Here is a 27,055-nt window from a genome sequence, read left to right as displayed (position 1 = left end):
TTCATGAAAGCTTTACTATCTTATATATGCATTAACTCAACTAATAAGTAAATTATTGTTATGGCACAAAAACTATACTAGAGATGTAGCTGGCTCCTAAATGGTTTGAATCTCCCTTGATACCAGTGACCCCCAGTTTGCAGAGTTCAAAATAGTCATCATATTTTTTCCAAAAATTCTCAGCTAGATGCTGTGGACTCTAGTTATTTTACAAATTGACTCTCTATAAAATAGTGTATTAGCATTTGAGATCAGTTAACAAATTACTTCTAATAATTTCCAAATTTTTGTTTATTGCACAGGCCATTTTTTTTCTACACAGGTTCTCCTTGATAGAACTGCCATAATTCTGTTCTAGTCTGACTCTCAATTTTAAATGAAAAATTCTATTTTTTAAAATATGAATTTCTTGAGAAAATAGCATCCAGTACTTGTAATGCCTCAGTATCCCTGAATTATTATGCCCTGAATAAAATTATTATAGCCCCCACTCTTTTGTTCCTTGCCATTGGGACTAAAGGTCCTGAAATACCATAGAGTCATAAAATTCCATAAGGCTTATTTCAAATGCCTGCTGGGATGATTCCCCTTCCTTTTGGGTACTGACTCTCACCTTGCTGTCTCCTGACCTCGACCTTCTTATCTTGACCACACATTCTGTCAAGACTAAGTTATGATCCTTCCCTGGAATTATGGCTTGTCCCCTACCCAGTATCCTTGTCCTCTCCTTATATGCTTTACTCAGGTCATATAGCTTGTGTAACTAAAAGAACTTATCAAAGGTCTATGCCTTAATTGCTGGGGGTTGAACATCTTCTGGACATGAGTCCTGTTTGATCAGCTAGCCCAAATTCTCCACTATTAATCTATTAAAAACTAATCTCTACCTTGCCTCAGTTTCTCCAGCATTACATACTGATTACTTTTGTTTATTTAAAAAGATTTAATGCTTTGAACACTGCACACTGAGGTAGTTATCATAAACGGTTTACAACTGACATAAAAATACATGTCTATATCCATAAAAGCACATATTTTACATGTATGGCTATGACTTGCCTAAATGATAATCTAGGGGCTGGAAAAAATGATCTCTGGAAATGCCTAGCACATAGAACAGGGAAGGATTAGCCTTAATAGTCAAAGTTTCCTTTAAAAAAATCCTTTAAAAAGGGGCAGCTAGGTGGCACAGTACATAGAGCACCAGTGCTGAAGTCAGGAGAACCGGAGTTCAAATCTGACCTCAGACACTTAACACTTCCTAGCTGTGTGATCCTGGGCAAATCACTTAACCCCAACTGCCTCCCCTCCCCTCCCCCAAAAAACCCTTTAAAAATTGAGTTCTAAATTCTGTTTCTCCAGCTTCTCCCCTAATTGGGAAAGCAAGCAATATGATACCCATTATACATGAGTAGATATGCAAAAATATTTATAAATTTGCTATTCAATTAAAGTTTCCAATAGAGTTGAAAATTTCCCCCTGAGGAGAAAATTTACCTTCAAAACAAATTTGGTCCCACTGATTAAATGAAAGAGGTTTCCTTGTCTCTGTTTTCATACTTGACCCAATGATTAGACTTCTTAGACTATTAGCATTATTTTCTCCAGATTATTTTACCAGCTTGAAAACAAATGAAAACTATCTGCCTCGATTTTCTTTTAAAATCTATTTAATCTTTAAAGCAGGTTTGAGATTATAATGTCCTTTCTCCCATTAAGTAGGCTCAATTTTTCTTTTATAATTTAAAATAAAGGTTCTAATTTCAAGAAATCATTTAAGAGTTGTGATCAATTGTATCCTAATAGGGACAGAATATCTACATTCTTCAAAAATAAGAATTTTTAGAAATTACCAGAGAAGAGAAGTATTCCTTTATAACTTCATCTAAATTTCAAGAAACATGTAAACATTGCCCTCAAAATACATACTGTTCAGAGGCAGGCCTGAAGTGAAGGGAGAAGAACTGCCTTTCAGGTAGGATTTGAAAAGCATGGGTGAGGGATCTTTCCCTAGATATATTTCCTTAACCCAGTGCTCCACAGCCTAAATTGCCATTCAAAACTCTTCTCTAAGACCTATTTCTTTTCAAATATTAACACTTTGAACAGCGCTTTGAATATTTTTGACAAACTTTTTTATATCACTAAGGGCACAGAGGAAATGGGAAGCATTGGGTGGGGGAAGGACATGAATGTTAGAGGGAAGAAATTATTTTAGAGCATAGAATGTTGTGCAAAGAGGGTGTGTCCAGATGGATCCCAATTGTAAATGTGGGGATAGGTAAGGAGAATATAAAGAAAGGGGAGATGTTAAAGGAGATAATTCATTTTACCAACATAGGATGACAGATAGATAGATTTAGAGTTGAGAGAAGACCACCCTGCACACTCAGAAGAAATCAGAGACAGAAAGGCTAAATGGCCTTGCTGAGGTTCACACAACTAATAAATTTCTACGAAAGGGTTTCTACTTAATAGTACATATCTACTGTATTACCTAGGCTGGTATCTAATGATGCTATATCTTATTGAGTAGGTGATCAATAAATATAATTAAGTGATTAATATACAGATTCAAAATAAAGAAGGGGTAATTAGCATATTGTGTGATAGAATCAGAATTCCAAGGTTTGTAAAAGCCAGACTATTGTACCACATTTACTGAAATGACACTGAAAAGTAATACATGTAAAGTCGTTTTTTTGTATTCAAAAAAGTTTTTCAAGTACCAGATCAGATTTAGAGATATATAAGAATTTAGATTTAGAGTTGGAAAAGACTTGAAAGATAAGCTGGTCCAACTCCCTTAAAGGTGAGAAACCTAGATCTCAACAGGCAAGTGACCCAGGTAGCAGAGCTGATGAGACAAGGAGGGTTAGAAATTAATGATAAAGACCTAAGGATTTTAGTGGATTGGAAACTCAGTATGAATTGATAGCACGATGAGCCAATCAAAAATGCTAATACATTCTTAAACTTCATTAATAGAGGAATCCTGTAAAGAATAATGGTGGGAAGTTTGGCTGAATTTGAACTCTGGTCAGACCCTATCTAGAATTCTCAGTTGAGTTCAGGGTACTACATTTTAAGGACATTAATAAGGTCCACAGACGGACAAGGAAGGTGATAAGGGGCTTAGAGTTCACGGGCCATGAGAGTACTAAAAATATTTAGGTCAAACCAAATAAGATTTGACAGAAGTGAATTTGCATATCAGGGTGCTTTGTGCAGCCTACAATCTATATTTATATAAAATACATTTTGTGTGTGTGTATGTCTTCCCACACATTCATATTCTATTGGAGAGTACACTGTTTTAGGACCTACATGAGCATATGTAAATGAAAGTATGACAGGATTTTTTTGTTAAAATCTATCTGCTTCCTAAAGAAAATAAAAATCCCATAGATACCTGAAAAGTAAAAGCCAGGAAAATATGGATGAAAAAGGATTAGAAAGAGAAGGGAACATGTAAAACAGAAAAAGGGTAGTTGGAAAGAAAAGCAAATAATATTTGTTTTCATAATTTATTGGCAACTGAGCTTTTCAGTTAAAATTAAATAATTATTCATACTATCCCCTGCCCTACCAAACTGCCCAAAGTTGAGGCAGGAGAAAACAATAACTTTGTTGTTGTCCAGTTGTGTCTGCCTTATTGTGACCCCATTTAGGGTTACCTGGAGTGATTTGCTATTTCCTTCTCCCGCTCATTTTATAGATGAGGAAATAGGCAAACAAGGTCAAGTCCTCTGAGTGCTATCCACTGTACCACCTAAGCTACCCTAAAATTTATCTATTATTCATGGATAATGATGATTAAACACGTTTTCAAATAATAGCCACAATAAATACCACTCACCAAACCCCAAAGAGCACCAGGAGAGGTAGCAGTGATTGTAGCTGCTCTGGGTGTATTGTACATTAAGGCCAATTCACCAAAGCTTCCACGATTATCATAGTTACCAACACACCTTCCAACACCATCACACTTTACATAAATATCATAGGTGCCCCTGTTAGATAAAAATTAAAGTTAAAATGATATAAGCAAAATCTCATCACAATAAATAAGAATTTGCTCTGTTGAACAAATTTTCATCTTTCTAAAATTAAATGTTGTTTATAACTGGCTAAAGGGGTACCAAGTGGCTAGAGATTATTCTGCATGTCAACATTTACCTGTTATGGACCAGACAAGTGCAAGGGTATTTCCTCACACTTTTTAGAAGACGCACAAATTGACTAACCAAGGATGACAGGCATATCTGGTGGGCACAAGGAGCCAGATATTGAACACTTTTTTAGGGAACAAAATTAACCACAAAAAGAAGCCAAATCTGATCATGGCTATAACTGTAACTTTGTGGCTAGAAGATGTCATAAAATTATGAGTTGTCGGAGAGGCTACTTATCATCCAAGGTTCCTTAAAGCAAAAAGAGCTAGAAATGAAGATTAAGCTTGAATTAAAAAAAAAAAAAAAAACTTGCTTAATCTACTGTAAGTTTTATGATGTTGTTTATGTTATCGGTCTTTTGTTTGTGCCTGTCTTCTAATTTGCCTTCCTTTTCTATACAAATAAGATTCAACAGAAGTGAATTTGCATCTTAGGGTACTGTGTGCAGTCTACAATCTGTATTTATATAAATAACATTTTGTGTGTGTGAGAGTCTTCCCACACATCCGTATTCTATTGGAGAGTACACTGTTTTAGGACCTACTCAAGCATATGTAAATGCAGGTGTGAGAGGATTTCTTTTGCTAAAATGTATCTATTCCCTAAAGAATATAAAAATCTCAGGGATATCTGAAAAGTAAAAGGCAGGGAAATGTGAATTAGAGATGAGAAAGGATTAGAAAGAGAAGGAAACATGTAAGAAGAAAAAGGGTGGTAGGAAAGAGAACTGAATAATGTTTATTTTTATAATTTATTGGCAATGAAACCTTTCATAGATACCAGTCAAAACTGAATAATTATTCCTACTACCTGATTTATTTAAATCTAATCACATTCTTGTCTTTTGAAGTAAAACAAAGTTTTTTGTATTTTGAGTAGAGTGGTATATACCAATGTAGTGACTACCAGAAGAGAAGTAATTGAGTTAAAACATCTGGAACAATATTATACTCTGATACTGGTGATCCATAAAGCATAGTGTCATCAAAATAACTAGAATAAGGACTCTGGAGAACTGATTCTCCTCTCAGCTGTGTGAATCATTAATAGGCAATGTGAATGTAACAAAATGAATCTCTCTACTTCAGTTTTTTTAAAATTGTCAACATGAACACTTCATAAGATGTTCTGAAGATCAAAAATAAATTAAAAACACACTGGAAAGTAAACAGTGTTATGTAAATAAAAGGCTGCTCTTGTTATTATTACTTTCTCCATAAAAATAGTTATATACTATTTGCCCATTGCTACCATCATAAATCTCAAAAGTTGCCTGAGGCTGAGTATATTAGTGCATGTTACTAATGACTGTAAGATCATTGGGTTGGTCCAAAAATGGATCAGACAGCTTGGAAATGTATACTACTGGTCATATGAATAAATGTGTGTGTGTGTGTGTGTGTGTGTGTGTGAGAGAGAGAGAGAGAGAGAGAGAGAGAGAAAAACCATGCCAATTCTTGATTTTTACAGGAGTATATTATATTATATATATATAATATATGATATACAGGAGTATATTACCCAAAGAGTATATTATATCAGATGATGATCATTTGTTTATATGACTTACTACCCTTACCTACATATTATATCAATATTTATCATATATATATATATATATATATATATAGAAACAAAACCCCAGGAAACAGGGACATGAAGTATAATAGGCACATTTCTGCATAGTTATTGTTATTGTTTGTCCTTCATTCTCAAAGAGGACCATGACATCATGGAAGTGATAGCTTAATATGCAAATGAATTAGATTAATGGAGGAAGGGTTGTGCAAAGTCACCAGCTTCATTTTCTCTTCCAGAGACACCTGGTTCCAGTGTTATGATACAGATCAGGAAGACTAGAGATGGCCCTGGATAAAGTGGGAGACCTTGGGCTTTTTAAGCTTAGGTCTTTAGCAGGTCTCAGTTGGACTGAGATAATCTGATCAGTGATTAAGGATAAGTAAAAAATGAAGCAGAGTACAAAAAAATCAATCTGGGAGGGGAAGACCCTGAGGGTTTCTGACCAAAAGAGAAATAATTGCTTCAATTCACTTGGAGACAATCAGGGCGCAAACAATGACCACTGGGGCTTGACCTGGAACCTAAAGTTGGTCAGTCAATAAGAGTGATTTGGTCCTTAAGAAAGAAAAAAAAAGAAAGCGGGGGAGGGAGGAAGAAAGGAAGGAGGGGAGGGAGCAAAGGAGCTGAAAATAATGAGAAAGTCAGAAGCCCACAGCTTCACTGCCAGCTTTGTTATTAATTTAGCTGTGTCACCTTAAGCACATCACAACCTTTATGGACACCTCACTTCCTCACCAGTAGGAAAGTGTAATACTTAAAAGATCTATCTCACAGAAATATCTGAAAGGAAAAAATATGATAATGTATGTTAAGCATATGACAAACTAGAAAGTGCAATGAAAATGTAAATTGCCAGTTAAATAATAAATAAAAAATGTACCACTACAATAATCGTAAAGCACAGGACTGACTATGGCACTGAACAATTCCCATGGTTCTCTATTGTTTCTAGAACAACAACAAAAAATCCTCTGGTTGGCATTTAAAGCTCTTTCTAGGTTTATTGCATATCATTTCACTTTAGATATTTTACGTTCCATTCAAGCTGGCCTATATGCAATTCATTGTACACAAAAGTCTAGCTTTTGCTTCACTCCTGCTTGGAATGCATTCTTTCCTCAGACTTCTGAGTTTCTTTCAAAACTCAGTTTAAGGTGCACTTCCCATATGGTTCATTCCTCATTTTCAAATCTACTAAGGCCCTTTGGAATTTCTTTGTATTTGCCTATATATTTTGTTTACACACACACACACACACACACACACACACACACACACACACACACAAGTTTGACTCAATATAACATATTTCCTGAGTGGGAGGATTTATGTTTGTAGATATAGATATCTAGATAGATAGATCTATATCTATATGTAAATAGATGTAGATAGATAGATACACTTGTGGGTTGACTGATAATTGAGGGTTTTTTGATAACCTGCAAATAAATACATAATAAATTGATTCTATCTCAAAAGCATATTTTATATATTTGTGTAGAATAAGTATGATTTTGTTTAATGACTATTTGCTTGTACCATAAGGTAATAAAGGAGTATTAGCAACTACTACAGACCAGCTTAACAATGACCTTTAAAAATGAGATTTCACACAGAGGATTTAAAAAAAAAATAATGGTAATGCCAGAGCTATAACTTACCTGTCAATTACATAAAAGTTGTCACCATCATCCCCTTGATCAATTACATGCTCTCCCTCTTTTACCAGCTTTTCAAACATGGCATCCAGTACTTGAGACATTTGCTCCTAAGTTTTTTTAAAATGTAAAAAATTACAATATATAATTTTTATAAAATTACTTTACATATATATGTAAGCTTGTGAAATTACAGGTTTGGCAAAACCCATTACAAAATAAACTATTGAAAGATTTGTATTTATATATCAGGAGTGTACAAAACAAAGAAAAATAGCAAGAGAGCATTACTGTTATTTTTAGTAGTATTAGATAAAAAAAATACATTAAATCCTAAAAGTAGCTAGTGAAATAATTTTTTAAAATATCTCTTTGGATAGTTAATATCAAAATAAACATAAAAATACAGGCTTACATTCAGAATGATCATCATAACAGGTCTGACTGTGCCATTCTCTTGCTCAAGGAACTTTAGTGGCTCTTTAACACTACTTCCTCTACCATCAATTATGAGCTCATTTATTTAGGACTTTTAATGCTTTTTACAATCTCGCTCTATCTTGTCTTCTAAGGCTGACTAGATATTATTCTTCCCATAATCTTTACATTCCAGTCAAAAAGCCCACTTTCTGTAATCTCTACGGGTCACAACATTTCCTAATACCTAAAATCTTTTAATCTTGAAGGTACCTTGAAAATTTTGCTTCCTTGCCACCTCCTACAAGCAATTTTTCTTGATCTTTCCTGGTGTTAGTTCTCCCTTCTCCAAAAATGATTTTGTATTTTGAATATATTGTTTATTTATTTATCAGTGTATATGTTGTTCTCTTCCATAGAACATAAGCTTGTTGATAGCAAAGACTGTTCCTTCTGTTCCTATTACAATGCCTGGCACATAGTTGAATGCTTAATAAATTCTTGTTAAATTGAATGCTTGCCCCTTTCTTATTTTAAATATAATAAGATACCAATCCCCAAACTATCATATACTTTAGCAAATGACAATTAACACCTAAATATATGAGCCGATGTAACAAGAAACTACCTGTTTATTTACAAAATAATATTCCTATTTGCCAATATGGGAGACCATTAAAAAATTCTCCTGTTATACTTATAGATTTACCCAGGAAGTTGCATGTTTGCTTAATGAGTTCATTTATTGGTCTTAAACAATATCATTTCTGTATGTGTATGTACACAAAGTTTCCTAGCTCCAACTTATACAGACAAACATACATGTCCACCATGATAGATGTAATTCAAATACTGGTTATTATATCTATCCATCCATCTCTACTCACCTAGGTATACACACAAACATGTTTGTGCATGTATAAAATCTCTTTAAGTAATAACTCTCCTTACCTAAACCAGATTTATTACAACCAGAAGCGAGAAACATTCTTCCTTGGATACTTAAAAATATGAAATTATTTCTCCAGTACTAATTGTTAATAAGGCTTAGAGATAAGTACTAATACTTTACTAATCTTTCTTTTTTAATTAAAAATATTAGCTTGATCTGTTTCAGACACACAACCTTTACTATACAAGTAGCAAACAAATACACATTTCCAGCAGATGATGCTATCTGGAAAGTTTTGGAGATTTAGGATAGAAAACAAAAATGAAAGGAAGAAATACTTTCATAAAAATACAAAAGCCAAAAGAATGGCCTCTTCTTCCCACCTAGATAGATTAGAAGATGAAATTCTTTACAGATCATACTTTTCTCTTACCCACTAGTCTGGCCAGGAAAAATAACCATTTATGGGTTCACTCCTCTATTCCAACTCTCAATAAGAAGACTGCCATTTCTAAACCAGCTATATCTGGCTCACCCATGACTCCACAGACGAGGTATCATTGGCCCCCAATCAAATGGCTTGTCTATCTTTACTATTTAGGACATGTAAAGATATTAATAAAACAAAACAAATAAAATAAAACAAAACAAAATAAAATAAAATAAAACAAAACAAAAGATCTTCTCTCAGTTGATTCATCCCTCAGTGGGGAATGGGAGGAGTAGTGAAATAGAGAGGAGGAAAGAATGTCTTTCCTTGCTTCTCTCCCCTTCCCAGTCAGACATAAGGTCTATATATATATATATAAGATCTATGATATTACAAGCCCTTTAATAGCTTCCTCCAAGGCAATATCTATGAACACCAGTGGTATCACAAATGGGAATCATTAAACTTTATATAAGGCCCCTAGAGACTTCATATTAATTTAGTTTTAAACATGATGTTATGTATGTTGTGCTGTATTTTTATTTATCTAAAAACATTTCCCAATTATGTTTTAATCTGATTTGAGAGTGCTGGGAACCATATGTTCCAGCTGTGTATTTGACACCTCTGATGTACAACACAATTAACAGACATGAAAGACAAAAGATATCATAACTTATCATAGTTTTAAATGAAATAAGTCAATAATTAGAATAAGCTTAAAGAAATAGAAAAAAAAATCATTTATAAAGTGTTTACCCTTGACAGGCATCAAGGAAAGAAAGGAATTAAATTAAAACTTCAAGGTCATTTTCATGATATTAAAATAATGTCAAGTCAGTCAACAAACATTTGTTTAAAATTTTGGTGGGTTTTACAAGTGTGTATTGTAAAAGAAAATAAATTTCTATGTTGGCCATGTTTTAAAAAAGATCTAATTCTACTGAGTCTTTCAACTATCAGCTATGGGTAGCAGGTTTCATCATCAGTCCTCTGGAATCATAGTTGGGTATTACGCTGATCAGAGTTCCCAAGACTTTCAAACTTGTTTGTCTTTACAATTTTGCTGCAATTGTATAAATTGTTTCCCTAGTTCTGTTAATTTTCCTCTGTATCAGTTTATACAAGTCTTCCCAGGTTGCTCTGAAATCATCTCTTTATTTCTTACCGCACAATGTCTTACCATCACATTTTATACCATAATTTGTACTGTTATTGCCCAGTTTATGGGCACGCCCTCATATTCCCATTCTTCACCACCTCTTTCAAAAGAGCTATAGATATTTTTGTATATCCTAATTAGGTTTTTTTTTTTTTGCTTGTTTGTTTGCTCAGGACTAATTCTTTAATCTATCCTCTCTCATTTCCCATTCTTCCTTTTCTTCATTTTCTCCTATTTCCCTGTTGAGTGAAATCTCAATCTCCCTCCTTCTTTCTCTCTGTTTCTGTCTCTCTCTTTCTTTTCTCTGCTCTCCTCCCTCCATCTCTTTTCTGCTTTGAACCAAGTCAGATGAGACTAATGTTCAGGTATCAGCTTCTCCTCCTCACCCTTTATTTTTGTATAGTTTTCCCTAACTTTCCTTTCACTACCACTTTCTCCCTGCCTCCAGTGTATCCCTTTCTATTCTTCTCTTAAGATCATCAAGATATAACAGCACCACTCCCAGGCTTGTCTAATTACCCTGATCACAATATGGTCTAAAGAGGACATAAATAGTATCTTCCCATATCTAAATAAGTAGCTGCTGGTATGTGTGGGAGTCCATTCCAGGGGTTTTATTCAGCTTTGCCTGTGCCATTTACATTTCTTCTATGTACACATATGAGTTTATCATACTATAATCTAAATGTGGTGGCTCTGGTTGCTTTTAAGGCAAAAAGTTCATTACCAAAATGTTTGCAGATCTTTTCTGTTCATTTTCCTCCTAGTCTGAAGGAATACAAAAAAAAAAAAAAAAGTTAAGTGCTTACTGTGTTCCAGACATCAAACTAAACAATGAGCAATCAAAATAGTCCTAGCACTCAACACACACACACACACACACACACACACACACACACGTGATGACCATAGAGGTATGATCTGGATGAAGAAGTAAGAGAGAACGGCAACTTTAGCTCATGAAGTCTTTTAGCTACATAAGCTCCATTCTTTAAGAACTAGGAAGCCTTTCTTAGGGCTATTAATTTTGTACTTTAGAAATGTCTAAAGATTCTATCTCATGGCAAATGTGGTGCAATGATGTCACTTTTTAAATAGCAAACATAAACTGTTTTGAAAAAATGATTCAAGATGTTCCAACTCAGATTTCTTTTTCAGATATATGAAGTTTTAGAATGTACTGTAAATGCCAATGTTTTAAATCAAGGACATCTGAAATATTTAGTGACAGTGAACAAAAGTTACTTTTAAAAGGATGATGAAAATCTCAGCTACAAAAAATTAGAGGAACTCTAAGCCTTGTTTACTTTTACTGTGATTTGGAAAAAATATCAAGCATATGTAATATCTTTTACTAATGTAATAACAGTTTCAACAAATAACTTTTCTTATATAATACTGATACAGTTGTGTTTTTAAGAGGCTTTTGAATCTTGAACATTGACAATTTAACCGTTGTTACTAGAGGATTCTGGGAAGAAATGGAGAGTTTTAGCTAGAGAATAATCCTTAACTGTCATCTGTAAAGAAAATGAATTTTAATTGTATCTATGAAGAGACACTTTGATTGTCATTCTATATAGTCTGTGGAGACACTTGATCTTAAATGTTGTTTGGGAGAACTGCTCATGGATCAAGAAAAGCTATCAGAGAACAGAATAAAAACTTATTCCCTAAGAGAATAAAGTTATATTGAACACATAAGAAGAGAACTTTTAAGAGACTTTTGGCTGTTATCTTGAATACTGAAAGATGGGATTATATTCCAGAACTGAGAAGTCAAAAGAGAGTTGTGATGATTAGGGATAATTCTGGCTGTTATCTCTCAAAGCTGAAACTTTGTTTTATTGCTTTTTAGTCTGATAATGCTTTGACAGTAAAATTTATACTGATTTAAAAAGAAATGGAGAAAAAGGAGAGGGGAAAGAAAGGAAGAATAAAAGGAAAGGAGAGAGAGAAAAAAGGAGAAAGGATGAGTAGGAGAAAGGGAATGAGAGACACAGAAATTAGAGTACAGCTGCTTATGGAAAAAGGTTTCTTTAATTTATTAAATGATCGCTTTATTAAAATTAAAATAAAAATTGGCTTTATTAAATAAGTAAAATTTAATAAATTGGGGTGGGGGAATCAGATCTTGATCAATTAATGAAAAATTGTAATTTTGGTAATAAAGAAATAATCAATATACCACATGACTGCCTTCTAATTCAGGATGACAAAATTAATATGGTAACAAGTAGCAGGCTGAAAGGTGACTATCTTTAGGCTACATATAAATGGGATGAATTGAAATCTTCCTATTCATGGAGCTCCATTAGGGTTCATAGAAATTCATGTACCTTTGACAAGACAACATTTCAAAGGGTATAAGCTGAATAGAAAAATAGAAGGCTGCCTATATAGAGCAGTTTGAGGAGTGTTAAAATTAACTATGCACAAAAGTATATCTTTCTACTTCTTCCATTTATTGAGATGCTTGCCACGTCATTTGAAATGATAAGATCATTGGATTTATAGCTACAGGAGACCTTAGAGATAACTCTAGACTAACTTCTTCATTTATAAGACATGGCAAGTGAGATTCAAAGAAAATAAATAAATTGTCTAAGAATTTTCAATTTTCAATTAATAGTGTTCTTTCTACTATATAACCTGCTTCCCACTTAGCAACATATTAGATTATTATTAGATTATATTAGATTATTTTCCTTATTGGGAAATCATAACTAGTGATTTAGCAACAAGACATATAAACAGGGAACCAAACAAAGCAAAAAAAGACACTAAAGATAAACTTATGCTACTTAATATTTTTATCCTCTGTGGGCCTAGTTTAAGGGATAATCTCATATTAGGGTCATTAAGGGGATCCCATATTAGTTGCATCTAAGGAGTTAGAATAATATTGAGTTTTTAAATTGAGCAGTTCAGACATTGAAATAAATTCCTAAGTATATCCTAAAACCTTTCCATTCTGGGTTATGATCTTCCTTGCCCTTGACTTAATTCATGCAAAATAATTTTCATCTCTTTTGTCTTCATGATCACAAGATACAATAATATCATTCCTTTTGGTCAAAACTTTCTTAGTTATACTGAAGTTATGTTACTAACTTAAAGAAACAACATTATGAGTAATCACTAGCAGAGACAGAAAAAGAATCAGTTTTCTTAACTCCCAAATACAGAATTTTATAAAAAAAGTTTACTTATCTATTAGATTACCCATTCCATAAATACATTGTTTATGTCATGATCACCTTTTATCCATCATAATGTCTTTTTGATTTCATAAACAGTGAAACAGAGAAACAGAAACAGAGTTGAAACACTTTGCCTCTGGTAGTTTAACACACATATAATCTTTTTTAAAAAAGCAATAAACAAGATAGGTATGGCTTGACTAAAATTTTATATCTCCTCTCAATAAAAGCTCTCTTACTAATGAAACAGCAAGCTAGCAGTTATATAACCAAATTCAGGAGGAGAGGGAAAATACAAAAGAGATATAATAATCCTTTACTGGAGAAAAAGTTTACTTTAACAATGGACCATTATTTTTAAGTTTTTTTCTTTGCATATTATTCATTCACATAAGCCTAATCATGACATTTACTTCTTTTACTAACAAGGGAAATAGATTTATGTCAAGCCATGTCATTCTCACTTTATTCCTCTTCTAAGCAGGGCACATATCTGTAAAAATGGTTTATTTTGGCTATGGATGTTGTCTATGTGGCTATCAAACATTTTTCTCCTCTTTTATGAAGCTAATTTGGCCCATAGCCATTGTTTTAACCATATGAGCTAATTAACTCAGACATTAAATTAACATCATCTTCATTATCACCATCTCAGTCTTCTCTTGCTTGACAGAATTTAAATATAAAAAGTGCTGGAACTAGTTACTATTTTGTATATTCTTTTATGTAGTTAATTTAAAAGCCCTGTTTTTTGTAATTGAATAAAAGTAATAGGTTATAAACTCATATTCTGTAGGCTCAACAAAAGTATCTTTGGTAAACTTGAACAGCAGACTGGATAAAAGAGATAATTTCCCCACATGATTTTGGTTAAATCTGGTTTTTCATAAGTGCTAATTATTTTAAATATGTTCTTTACTATCAGCTTTGATTTCAGGATACCAATAAGTTTCTTAATGTATTTAGCTATAGCTTTCATATTGATAGCTTTAGGCTTAATGTGTCTTGCTTTGAGGAACACATCAGTCTATATTACCTTCATCTGTTGACTCAATGTGACTTTCAGATTCAAGTCTGAAGCTTTAACTCATTATCTTTCCTTTGTATTCATTGAAAGTTTATGCTTTTTAGATCCAAATGACATAGCAATATTATTGAAGAAAAATTCCAAGATGAAGGAGCTATTCAACAAGTTTTTTTAGTTTTCAAGTGTTTTTCATATAATTTGATGTTGTATAGGTACATTAAGTAATTTAAGATGGTTTGATTTGATTCCTTTTTAAATCTGGAAACTACTTGATTCTGTTTAGGGTAGATAAAAAGGAAATGATGATAAACTGAAAGAGAACACGATGTAATTAACAGAATTTTGAACTGCAGTCAGAAAAATATAGGTTCCAATTTTGCTTTAGACACTTAGCAGCTGTATGTTCTTAATTAAATTACTTAACCTCTGTGAGCCTCAGTTTTTTCTTCTGTAAAATGAGCAGCTAGAACTAAATATCTCTATTATCCCTTTTGCTTTAAATCTATGATTATGATGATGAATGTAATGCTAGGCAGAAGCACAATAAGCTTAACATGTCTCCTGAAAAATACTATAATTTTGTAACAATTACTCTTGTCATTATTATCCAGGTTTCACATTTTAAATGAATAACATGTAGATATAAAACATAGCATTCTAATTATACTTGGAGTATAATTTGCAGTATATAAATAAGTCTTGTGTGCAGAACTGAGTCTAAGGTTTTGTGATAATCAACCAAGGCAATATTAATGTCATGGTTCTTTTTAGTGGCTTATTCAATTGTCACCAAATAGTAGTAAGTCACCTTTTATAACCTTGGGACTTTTTGCCTTTCACCCAAATATATTGTTTTCTAATTAGTGTTCACAGATTTTGTTAGTGATATATATTTGTATTTTATATATATATATAAAGTGCATCAAGATGTATATATTCAGCGAAGTCACCAGCAATGCCAGCTACTAATACTACATATGAAATACCTTCTGTTCTAGGTGGGATCAGGCTTTGATTTGTATATCATTGTGTAAGAGTATTGGACCTTATGCTACCAACTTTTTCAAATTGCAGAGAAACTAGAATTTCAGTCACTCAGATTGCCTGTTCTGCTCATTATGGTACAGCATAAGCTTTCTGTTTCTTGTTTGATCCAAAGTTCTTTTTCATCATCTTGGACTTCTTGCAAATACATAAATAACCTGAAATTTCCCACATCTTCCTTCTATGGGTTTACTTATCTCTATTTTTTTTTTTTTTTTTACTTTTAAAGTGTTTATAGTAAAGATTTTTAACTCTGAATTGTTCATTTTCTTATTAATGCTTCTTCAAGTTCTTATATGACTTTAACCTTCTGACTTTTGTTTTTAATTGTTGAGTAAAGAAATCTTCCCAATGCTTTCATTTATAAAGGTCAAAAACTGAAATCTCAGCTCATTCCATTTTTCATCTGATGCCCTGCCTGGTTTTGACCCCAAAGAATAACATGGGCCTCCCGGGAGAAGCTCATCCCTTCTAATTTCATCACCATAATGCTATTTCATGTCTTGAATGATTCCACTTCCCTTAGGTTCCTCTCCCTTCTGATTGGAGGGGCTGGAAGGTAGAGTACAAATTATCTCCCTTTCATAATGGTTGTAACAGATACTATGGATGTAACAGATAGCGTTTTTGAATTATTCTTTGTTGGGATAGTCAATTGGATTGATTTGTGCCATCAAACACAAAGTAGGTTTTTCAGGTTTCTAGTCTTAAGTGTATCCATATCCTTTTCTGAATCATTTGAGATACTAGTACTGTTTTTGATATACGGTTCATTATTAAGCAATTATGGAATTTGCAATTAGTAATAGTTTTCAAAGACTTTAGTGTCTCCAAGTTTTCCCTCTTCAGGTTTTAGTAGTTTTAAAATTTTATTTCTTATTTTGTCTAATTTAGGATTAAGGATGAAGTATTTTTATATGATTGCCTGATGACCAAAAGGATTATGAATTTCTTGATTGATAACATCAGTTTCCAGTTTTGTTAGGATATGGTACTGCCAAATAATGAAAGTATTTACATTTTCAGTTCTTTCCATGCACATTTAGAGTTAGCTTTCTTTTCTCAGTGCATTTTGCACTGAAGCAATTTTAGTGGGTGGAATATTGGCATTTTTGTTTTGTTCCAACCTATCTTTCCTTCTTTAAGTATCAGAACATAAAGGAATACCAATGGTTCCATGCTAAGGCTGATCAGATTGGGATGAAATAAGTAAAGCTTTTTGCAACTTTAAGTGTACTATAAATGCAAGTTATTATTATTATGATTATTATAGTTTCGAGTAGGGACAGGCTGTAATCTTATATCATCCCTGTTTATTTCTTAGTTTCATTACACTAGTTTGGATGTGATTTCAGAATCAGCAGAATTCAAATGGCTAGCATTTCTGTTCTTGCCAGGCCTTCAAAAGAAACATAGCAATTTCTGCTGTATATCATCCTAGTCTTTATTCCCTCAGTTTATCATTTTTTCTTTCAACATACTGATTGTGAGTTGGACTTTTTGTTATAATTAGTCTAGATATTCTGATTTCATTGGAATGGTCAAAACTCTCAGGGTCAAAACTCCTTCTATCAATGCAGATCTGTACTTTGTAGTTGTACAGACTTGTATGGGGCACAGAGATTAAATGGTTTAATCACAGTCTGAGTACATAGATTTGTTAGCATGTATTAGAGGGAGGACATGAACCTAGTTGTGTCTTTTTGACTCCAAGACTGGTCTTTACCCACTTATTACATAGATTCTCAATTTAAATTAGATGAGAGGAAAACAAATTTCGTGGATCAATATATTCTTCCTCTTTATTCACTCTTTAAAGTTGGTGTAAAATCAATTATTTGTGTTAATTAGCACCACCTGTAAATGTCAGTATTATAGAAGTGGTCCAATCTGTGTATCTTAAGGTATTTGTGGATTTACTTAGTTACAACATGTCTCTTAGGTGTATCTGTTAAGCTGAATACAATAATCTGGAGAGTTCATGCTTGGGTACCTGAAAAAGCAATTCCAGAAAAGTAAAATGCTAAACCATCATTTCTTTCCTAGTGTTTCTAATATATGTCATCTGTCTTTATAGTCAATCAAAATCTAATTTCCCCATAATTATGAATATAGTACAGAGAACTTAGGAAACATCTAATATACTGGGGTTTATCATAATGACTGACAACTACTTTAGGAAATTCACAGTGTATTCTTAGTTCCTTGTTCCCACAGTATGCAAATTGAACAGAACTAAGTAAAAGGGTTCTTTGACTCATCCGAAAACAACAATTTACTCTACTTTTAACACAAAGAATCTATCTTATGTAGTATGGAAAAATTATTTCAGTATGCCTCAAATTTAAAATGTTTCAAAAAGAAAAATTGCCTACTGCGTCCAGCAATGAAATATTCATGAGAAAAAAATCTTCAAAGAGATTAATTTCAGAATGCTGTGCTCTAATATATGAATGCACAGCACTCTAAGGAAATAATGTTCTGAGGCATAATCTGACAAGGGTTTTTAAAATGAAGAATGACTTCAGAAAGTCCAATGAAATCATAAATACAAATGAGTAGCATTCTTTTTTTTCTAATTAGTAAGGACAATAAGAAAAGCCAAGCATATAAATTGAAGAAACTTTATAAAATGCACTCCATAATATGCAGTGAGGGGAGAGAAAAGCTGTGTCCTAATAAGAAGAAAATCAAAGTATTAAAAACTATTAATTGTCTTAATGCATGATTGAAACTACAGGGCAACACTGCTTAAAAAAGCTTAGCATAAAACCTTCAGTTCCTTGGGTTTGGGGATGAAATATTTTAGTTAAGAAAAAGATGTTTTTTTCTTTGGGGGCAATCAGTTGATTCCCTTTCCTGCCACAAAGGTTAAAAAATAAAAGGATGTTCTTAAAAATTCTTTTTCTCTGAAAGGATTCAGAAAAAAAAACTAAAGATCTAATTTCTATGCTTGTGGTAGAAGATAGTATTCAAAGAAGACTTTTATAGTTCTATGAAAGCTTCTCAATTTCATGATGAAAGAGACTTTAAATATCTTTTTTGTATTGCTTCAAATGTTCAAAAACTTTTCTTTTTTAAGACATTTAAAATAGTTAAAATTATAATGGCAAGGAAGATTCAATTAATTTAACAGCTGGAACAGAACAAGCTGCATATCAGAAAAGTCACACTGACATTCAACTCTGCCTGATGTTGCTGATGGGGACAACACCACAGCATTTATAATGGGTACAGTATCTGATTGTACCATAGATTAGTTACTAAAAAAAGATTTTAATTAACAATTTCAGTCGAATGGGAATCAAAGGAAATTATAAAAATGAAGTTCGACATGCCACCAAAATATTAAATAAGAAAGAATACTTTAAACATCTGGATCCAATAAAGCATTCTCTCTTGCTGTGCTCTTCCTGAACTTTTGGACTTTTTTTCCTGGGAAAAGTTCCACTGATTTACCGAGTATAATAATTTAGTATACTATACTACTCCATAAGACCTAAGAGAGAATAGTTATGAGATGACTGCCTTATTATTGTATTTGTAATTAGCTATATAATCATAGTCATCATTTAATAGGATGAAAATTATCATGTTAATCAAAATTACTATTATTATCTTTGATAAAAATGATTTATCACCTTTACACTTTAAATGGGCCTTTGGAATTCTAGAAGTAGGAGGAAATCTTTAATACTATCTAATCACACTCAGCTCCCCCACTCTTTCATGTAGTCTCATTCATCCTTTTAAGCAAAATCATTACTACCATGCTAGAAAAGTGAGATTTTATCCTATTTTTATGTCAATGTGAGGTAACTGTACAACTCTTCTATAGTGAATTCTTTCATTTTTTCTTAACGCAACAAAAGAAAGTCTTCTTTATATAATTTGGATTCCTTCATTCTCCAATGTACATTTATTTCTTATAGTTCTAAATTTGGAAGAAATGCAGAAATAACCAATTATTATCCTTTGTATTTTCTCTTCTGACTGGCTTTGATATTATTTGGGGGCAAGAAAAGGGAAATAGAAATAGAAATAATATACATCTCCATTCAAAGTTGTAGCATCAGTCTAATAACTGAAAGTTCTTCCATGCCAAGGATAACTATATCCACTCCAAACACAATACAATCTTCTACTTCCCATAAATAAGATGGCTTTAGGGTTTTGGTTATATAGTATTCACATGAGTCTTTTAGAAATGTAAGTAAGCTTTTCATTTTGGACCTTGAGATTAAAAAAAGTAAACTTTTCTTTCAGGAAGAAGAAACATCATTTAATTAAAAATAAATAGTAAAACATATGAATAATTCAAGATATTCTTTAATTTAGTTTTATTCTTGACTCATTGTAGAAAGGTTAGAAGGGTGATTATCCATCACTAAATTAGGCTTTAGTTCCTTATAACTTTGTCATTCATTCATTCAGCCAATCATTCATTCAACAGGCAAAGATATACAAGATAGTCACTGCATGCAGAAACTTACAATTGTGGTTCTATGGGAAAACTGCTAGCTTCGAATGAGAAACCTGGGATTGAGTTTTGGCTCTGTTAGAAAATTTGGGGCCTCGGGCAAATAAAAGTTTGGGGCCTTGGTTTCATCATTTGTAAAAGGACCTTTAAGGTTCCTTTCAGCATTAAATCTGTGATCCTGGAATCTAATAGGTATTATGGAAATCTAGACTTTTCCTTCAGCTAGATCTTGTTCCCTCAAGCTCCATTACTCTTCTCTATCCCTGTGATGCTGATTAACAGAACAACAAAGCCTCTTTCCATCCCCAGCTGCCTATTTTTTCATCTCCCTCCATAATAACTCTATGGTCCCTTCATATCTTCCCTTTTCTTCTACTCTACCTTATATAATTGGAAACTTCCATTAATTTTAGATTTCATCCTCTCATATTCCCTGTTATAGCTTTCTATGAGATTAGGTACCATCCTTAGCCTTTTTTTCCCAGAGCTATTTGCACCTTCTCTCTCATCCTCTGACTTGTAAGGCCCAAAGATGCTCCCACTATCAGATTCTTCTATGGCCTTCACTCAGAAATATCTTCTCCACTGCAATTCACTCTAACCAGCATTTTCACCCATCCTGATTCTGATGGCCATCATCTACTGACACTCCATGACATTCTCCATTCTTTCTTAATAACATACTTCACAGTCTCCCTCTCCACAATAATTCCTGTCCTTGTCCTAGAGAACATAAATATATATATATATTGATACTCCCTCATCTACATTATGTTGATGATTCTTACAAACCCTAACCGAACAGTTTTTTAATCTATTCAAAAGACGTGACTTACTCCTCAATTTTTCCTCAGATATTCATAGGCTGGTCAAAAACTTTGACCCAGTCAAAACCCATGTCTTCCACTTTCATGATCAAGAACCTGGAATTTCATCTAATTACGATCACCTTTCATTTTATTTTCTCCTATGTATTATCCCCCCAAAACTGTTCTTTGTTTTCTTCTTGAACTAAAATCTCTTACTACTTTGTTACTCTGGATACTCTCTCTTCTCTTCCCAAGGAAGTGAAGGAATTCATGCAATTCACTGACTGAATCCACTAAATAATTTAAATTTAATCTCAACTGGGCTCCTATTTCAACAAAACCATCCTTTGATATATTTCTAATTGATTACTGACACCACTCTATGGCTGTTCTAAATCTTTTTTTCTTCTCAAGGCTCTCACTGCACTTCTTTCTTTGCTGTTTCAGGTTAGGTCCTTGCTTCATTCTTTGCTGGAAAACAAACCACTTTAGGCTAACTCTTTAGAACTCCCTGTTCTCCTTTCTAATCCATATGACATATATCTCATATAACAGTTATTCCCCTTATATCAACATCCCTTTACATCATCACCTATTATTTCCTCTTTTCCTGAAGTACCTGATGAAGAGGCAGTTCTCTTCACCAAGTTCAATGGCAAAACCATGAACTTTTCATCCTTTACCCATCTTCTCGATCAGATTGCTCCCTCTTTAATCTTCAGCACCTTCTCTAAGTTTTGGTTTTCTTCTGCCTTTTCTTTATCTTAAAGCAATCATCACTACCTTCCACCATTCCTGCTGGCTATATTGCTTTCTTTTCAGGGCTAAATTATTTGAGAAGGCATCTACAACTGGTGCTGCTTCTTCTTTTCTTCTCAATCTCTTTACTTTTTGGAGTTCTGGCTTCTGATCTCAACATTCAACTGAAACTTCTCTCTCCCCAAAGTTAACAATGGTCTTTTCAATGTCTATCTAATAGTTTTTTCTCAGTCATCAGTACTCATAATCTGCAGCTTTTCACACTGTTGACCACCCTCTCCTACTAAATTGTCACTTCCAAGCTTCACTATTATTGTCAGGCTTCTATTCCTAGTTACTAGCTTCACAAACCTCAGTATTATCCCTGACTCACTTCACATTCACCTCATATGCTGTCAAATCTAATTGTTGCTATGTTCACAACATCTTTAGAATATGTCCCTGTAGAGGGTCACAGTCAGTAGGGAAACTCTAGGTGAGATATAAGACCCTTCAGCCCAGAGGGAACCCATTAACAATGTTTAGTTTGGCTCCCCATCTCCCCCTAAGGGCTCTCAGCCTTCCTGAGAAGTCAGGGGGGTGATGACAACCTGGGTGAGATCGAAGCAGAGTGATACCAGGTGGAAGAGTGGTACCAGGTGGCAACTACATAGCATGTTGTTTTATGTGGTCCTACGTGCTCAGAGTTGTTTTTGTTACATTATAAAAAGGGGAAAGCCTTTGAACTAAAGGGACTCTATTTCCCCACCATCCTCTGGAGTCCTGCCTCATCATCATCAATGGTATGTTTTGTCACCCCAGCTTGGGGGCTCTAGAAAGCAACATTACGTTTTGTCACCCCAACTTGGGGACTTTAGAAAGCAGGACAACATTTGGTGCCCAAACGTGGAGCTCTAGGTGAGGTCCTATACGAGTCAGCTTGACTGACATGATTGGCCAAATTCAATGGAGAAGTCCTCATGACCTGGAAAGGTAAGTATAGAAATGGGCAAGTGGGAAGAATCGGTAAGGGCTAGTCTAGTCACTTTTGTTTTTCAACCGAAATGAGGCAAATACTAAGAAATGACCTAGGGAAGTAAGAAGCAGGCTTAGTTAGGTTAGGAGCAAGGTTAGTTGGTAACTTGGAAGCAGATTACTGAGCTCTCAAATGCTCTGGAGTGCACATCTCTGTGGCTTTGTATGAAGTTTGGAGCCAGAGACCTAGAAGTTAGTGGGAGAACAACTAACTGAATATAATGGAGCAAAATTGGTTTTAATGAATCCTATAAGTTTTAAAAAGAGGAAGATTTTAACTTGGGTGGTCAAACCAGGAAGTAGGAGGAGAAAAACAAGCAGAGGGTTGGTGCCTGTAGCTATGGAAGGTACAGCACGTGGGACAGAGGTAAGGAAGTCTTTTTTAGTATTTTACTGATTTATATTGCTTGTTACTGCTCTAGGAGATCTGCAGGGCTGGGCCATTTGGAGGAAAAGAGAGTTAAGTATCTTAAGTACCATTGCCTGTTAGGCATCTTAAGTACCTTGCTGAGGAACTTGCTTTTCACCTTCAAAGCTCATTTTCAATTCTGCCTATACCTGAGCATGCCCCTCCTCCCTCAACTCCACCTTCATGGGAGGGAGGAGGAATGGGAGGGGCAGTGACACCATCAGCACCAGCAGCTGAACTTGGTGCTGCCCCTTTGGAATGAAGGTTTGGGGATGGAGCAGAGGATTTTGCTCCTTTTTTTGGTGTATAAAAAAAAAGTTCCCCATCAATCTATGGGGAAGAGACATCTTACCAATAGTTAGGAAACAATTAAGCTTTTTAGGCAGAGCTTCTATAGAAGGCCTGCCAGCACTCACCTGTTCCCATTCAATGGAAAATTAATACACCATCATAGGTGTATTAATTAAACAGTGTTGTTTAATCAGTGAAAAAATTCAGGCCTTACAGATACACCCCTTAAATGAAATTTGGTGATATCTATCCAGATTTTGACTGCCGACAACAGAATCCAGGATCAAGATGTTCCCCCCAAAACAAGAGGGGGAGCCACAGATAACCCTAGATAACTTATAAATTTAACTTTATGTATTAAAATTTTGATTTTTGATGGATAGGGATTGGCTCCAGCAGACAGGTTTTATAACCCGCTGGAGGGGAAGTATTCAATGAGAGCAGTTCCCCTAAATTTAATCACCAGGTGATGTGGAAACATCTCAAGAGAGGTGAATGGAAGGGATTAAATAGGTTAACTGCTTGGGGGAGAGGGTTTGCTTGTATCTCAACAGATAGAGAAGGAACATGAAGGGTACCCTCTCCATCAGAGACAGAGACAGAAAGGGAGAGAGGATCAGGAAGGCATCTGGTGATTCCATTGCTGATTGTGCCACCACTGAAAGAACCTGGCAATGAACATCAGAAATAATTATCAATAAGACTGATGCAGGAAACCTGCAGGAATCATTGGATTCCCTGACACATGAAGTGATGGTTGCTTTTGGATTATTTCTTGTCTGCTGAAGAAGGTGTATGTGTGGTTGTGAATTGATAGTAATTTTTTATACCTTCCTTCTGGGACGCATGGAAATCTTTATAGTATTTTATTTATTCATAGTACTTGTTATGCTACTACTTGCTTGTATGATATTACAACTTAACTGTGTGATTTCTCCCATGGTAATGGATTTAACCACTGGTATATATCTGCTTCAATTAAAACAAAAGAAAGGGGGAGATGTAGAGCATCACAGTCAGTGGGGAAACTCTGGGTAAGGTATAAGACCCTTCAGCCCAGAGGGAACCTGCTGACAATGTCTGATTTGGCTTCCCATCTTCCCTAAGGGCTCTTGGCCTTCCTGAGAAGTCAGGGGCAGTGACAACCTGTACTGAGATTGAAGCAGAGTGATACCAGGTGGCAAACTACATAGCAAGTTGTTTATGTGGTCTTACATACTCAGTTGTTTTTGTTACATTATAAAAAGGGGAAAGCCCTTGAAATAAAGGGACTCTATTTCCCACCCATCCTAGGGAGTCCTGCCTCATCACTTCTCCACTTGGAAGGTATATTTTAATCACCCCGGTGTAGGGGCTCTAGAAAGCAATGGTACGTTTTGTCACCCCAACTTGGAGCTCTAGAAAACAGGATACAACATGTCCCCTTCTCTCTGTCTACTCAGCAGCTACCCTCTTTCAATCCACATTATCTTTTGTTGAAATAATAACAGCTAACATTTATATAACACTTATTTGCCAAGCACTGTATTAAATACTTAACAAATATTCTCTCATTTTATCCTCACAACAACCTTGGAAAGTAGTTATTTTTTTGATCCCAGTTTTACACTGAGGAAACTGAGGCAAACAGGTTAAAGGACTTGCCTAAGTTCATATAGCTAGTAAATATTTCAGGTCTTTCTGACTCCAGGCCCAATGCTCTATTCATTGTACTAATGACTGGAATTATTCCAACAGATCTCCTTCAATCCTCTCTGCAATCTATTCTGGACAAGCTGACAGTAATTTTTTTCTGAATCAAATGCCAATCAATAAGCCAATAATTGCATTATGTCATGAATGTACTGTGCTGGGCATTGAAGATTGAAATGTAAATTATGAAACAATTCCCACTCTCAATATCCTTACTTTGTAACAGGGGAGACAATAAATAGTTATGTAAACATTCACAGAACAAATCTAAAGAAAAGAAATTCAAAGCAATATGAAATGGTTAGAGAAAAAAGGTACTAATAATGGAAAGTCTCAGGAAAGACTTCAAGTAGCATTTGGTGCTTGGGCTACATTTAAAGGGAAATAGGGATTCTCTGGAGCACAGGTAAGGAGGCAGTGAATTCCAAGTATGGAGATAATGTAAGAGTAAATTAGAAAGTGGTATGGTGAGAAATGGACAGAAGGACAATTTAGCTGGACCATAGAGAGTGTGATGAGAGTAATATATATAATGAGGGTGGAAAGATAGATTGAGAGCAAGTTTTTAAGGACTCTTCTCAATAGGCACCAGTGGCTCTCCATTTCCTCTATATTCAGATAGAAACACCTCTGGTTGATATTTTAAAGGTATCTACAAACTAGACCCTTCTGACCTTTCTTTTATTTATTTTTTAATCTTTTATTATTTTATTCTGAACTTAAACACTAAAAAAAAATATTCCATTTTGAAGAACACAAAAATGAGGATTATTTTTGGTACCCTCAATCTCCATTTCATATGTAAATTTTCCCCAAAAAGTATATAATAAATCCAGCAAATTATTTTTTAAAATGTCCTTGCTTTTCCATTCTTCCTCTTGAACCCCATTCTATCTTTCTAGCCTTATTCCCTGGCATTATCTTTCAGATCTGTTCATATTGGACTACTTGCTGTTTCTCACCCTCAATAGCCCATCTCCCAATGTCTATGACCTTGCACAGGTTGTTCCCTGCATCACTTTATCTCCACCTCTCAAAATCCCTGGTTATATTAAGACTCACCACAAATACCACCTTCTTCCTAACTTCTTTTTTTTAACTTCCTCCAATTGCTAGTACAATTCCTCTCAAAATTACTGTATTTTCTCTTCCGTCATTCCAGAAGCCAGGACTATTTCCTTTTTATTTTTGTATCTGTAGCACTTAGCACATTGCTCCTGAGTCTAGTCATAATGTTTACATTACCCCCTTATAAATCTACAACTTCTACCTGTTTTAAACTGAAATCTAGCTCAGGAGTCACTTCCATCATAATTAGTCTATAAAGTAGATCAGAGACAGAGGGTTGGACAGGACATTATAGGTTGTCTAGCACTACCATCTCAGTCACCCCCGGCTTGAAATATTAACATTTTTATTCAACCTCTCAACTTGCACTCACCCCATATAAACCTTCTCTTACCCTTATTAATTTTACATCTTTCTCTCTGTTAATTATTTTCTATGTATTCTGTATATATCTTGCTATGTATAAATTTGTTTGCATGTTATCTTCCTCATTAGACTGTAAACTCTTGAAGATAGAGATTGTCTTTGGCTTCTTTCTGTATCCCTAAGCACTTAGCACAGTGCCTGGCACAGAACAGGTATTTAAGAAATGTTTATTGATTAATTGATAGTCAATCTGTTCAAGTTCTCCTTTCTACTTTCATAACAGTTGTCATATATTTTCCCTTCTCTCCATTCAAAAAGATGCCAGCTTGGTGTCCTCCTCATCTCAGACCAGGATTCTCCCAGCAGTCTTCTAATTGATCCCTTATTCAGATAGCTCTCTATTCCAATCCATCTTCCAATAATTTTCCTAAAGTGCAAGTCTGACTATGACACCCCTCCCCTTCAATATCTCATATGGCCCCCTATTACTGCCTGGTTCAAAGATAAAAACCTTCTTAGGCATTTACAACCTGGGCCCTACCTCTCTTAGCTTTCTAATACTTTAACAGTACCTTTCT

General features: G+C 34.3%; 1 protein-coding gene across 1 annotated transcript in view; it reads right to left on the bottom strand.

Annotated features, from left to right (window-relative positions):
* PRKAR2B (protein kinase cAMP-dependent type II regulatory subunit beta) overlaps window positions 1-27,055 on the bottom strand; it is a 129,588-nt gene that overhangs the window by 9,340 nt on the left and 93,193 nt on the right. Inside the window, exons 5-6 of the mRNA XM_031938756.1 lie at window positions 7,418-7,524; window positions 3,860-4,013 (exon numbers count right to left, since the gene is read on the bottom strand). Of these exons, the coding sequence (XP_031794616.1) occupies window positions 3,860-4,013; window positions 7,418-7,524 (261 nt within the window). The remainder of the gene's footprint in view (window positions 1-3,859; window positions 4,014-7,417; window positions 7,525-27,055) is intronic.

This window comes from Sarcophilus harrisii, chromosome 5 (genome assembly GCF_902635505.1).
Source record: "Sarcophilus harrisii chromosome 5, mSarHar1.11, whole genome shotgun sequence".
NCBI lineage: Eukaryota > Metazoa > Chordata > Mammalia > Dasyuromorphia > Dasyuridae > Sarcophilus > Sarcophilus harrisii.
Note: the sequence above shows the minus strand (reverse complement) of the source record. Positions and strands in the feature narration are given on the sequence as shown.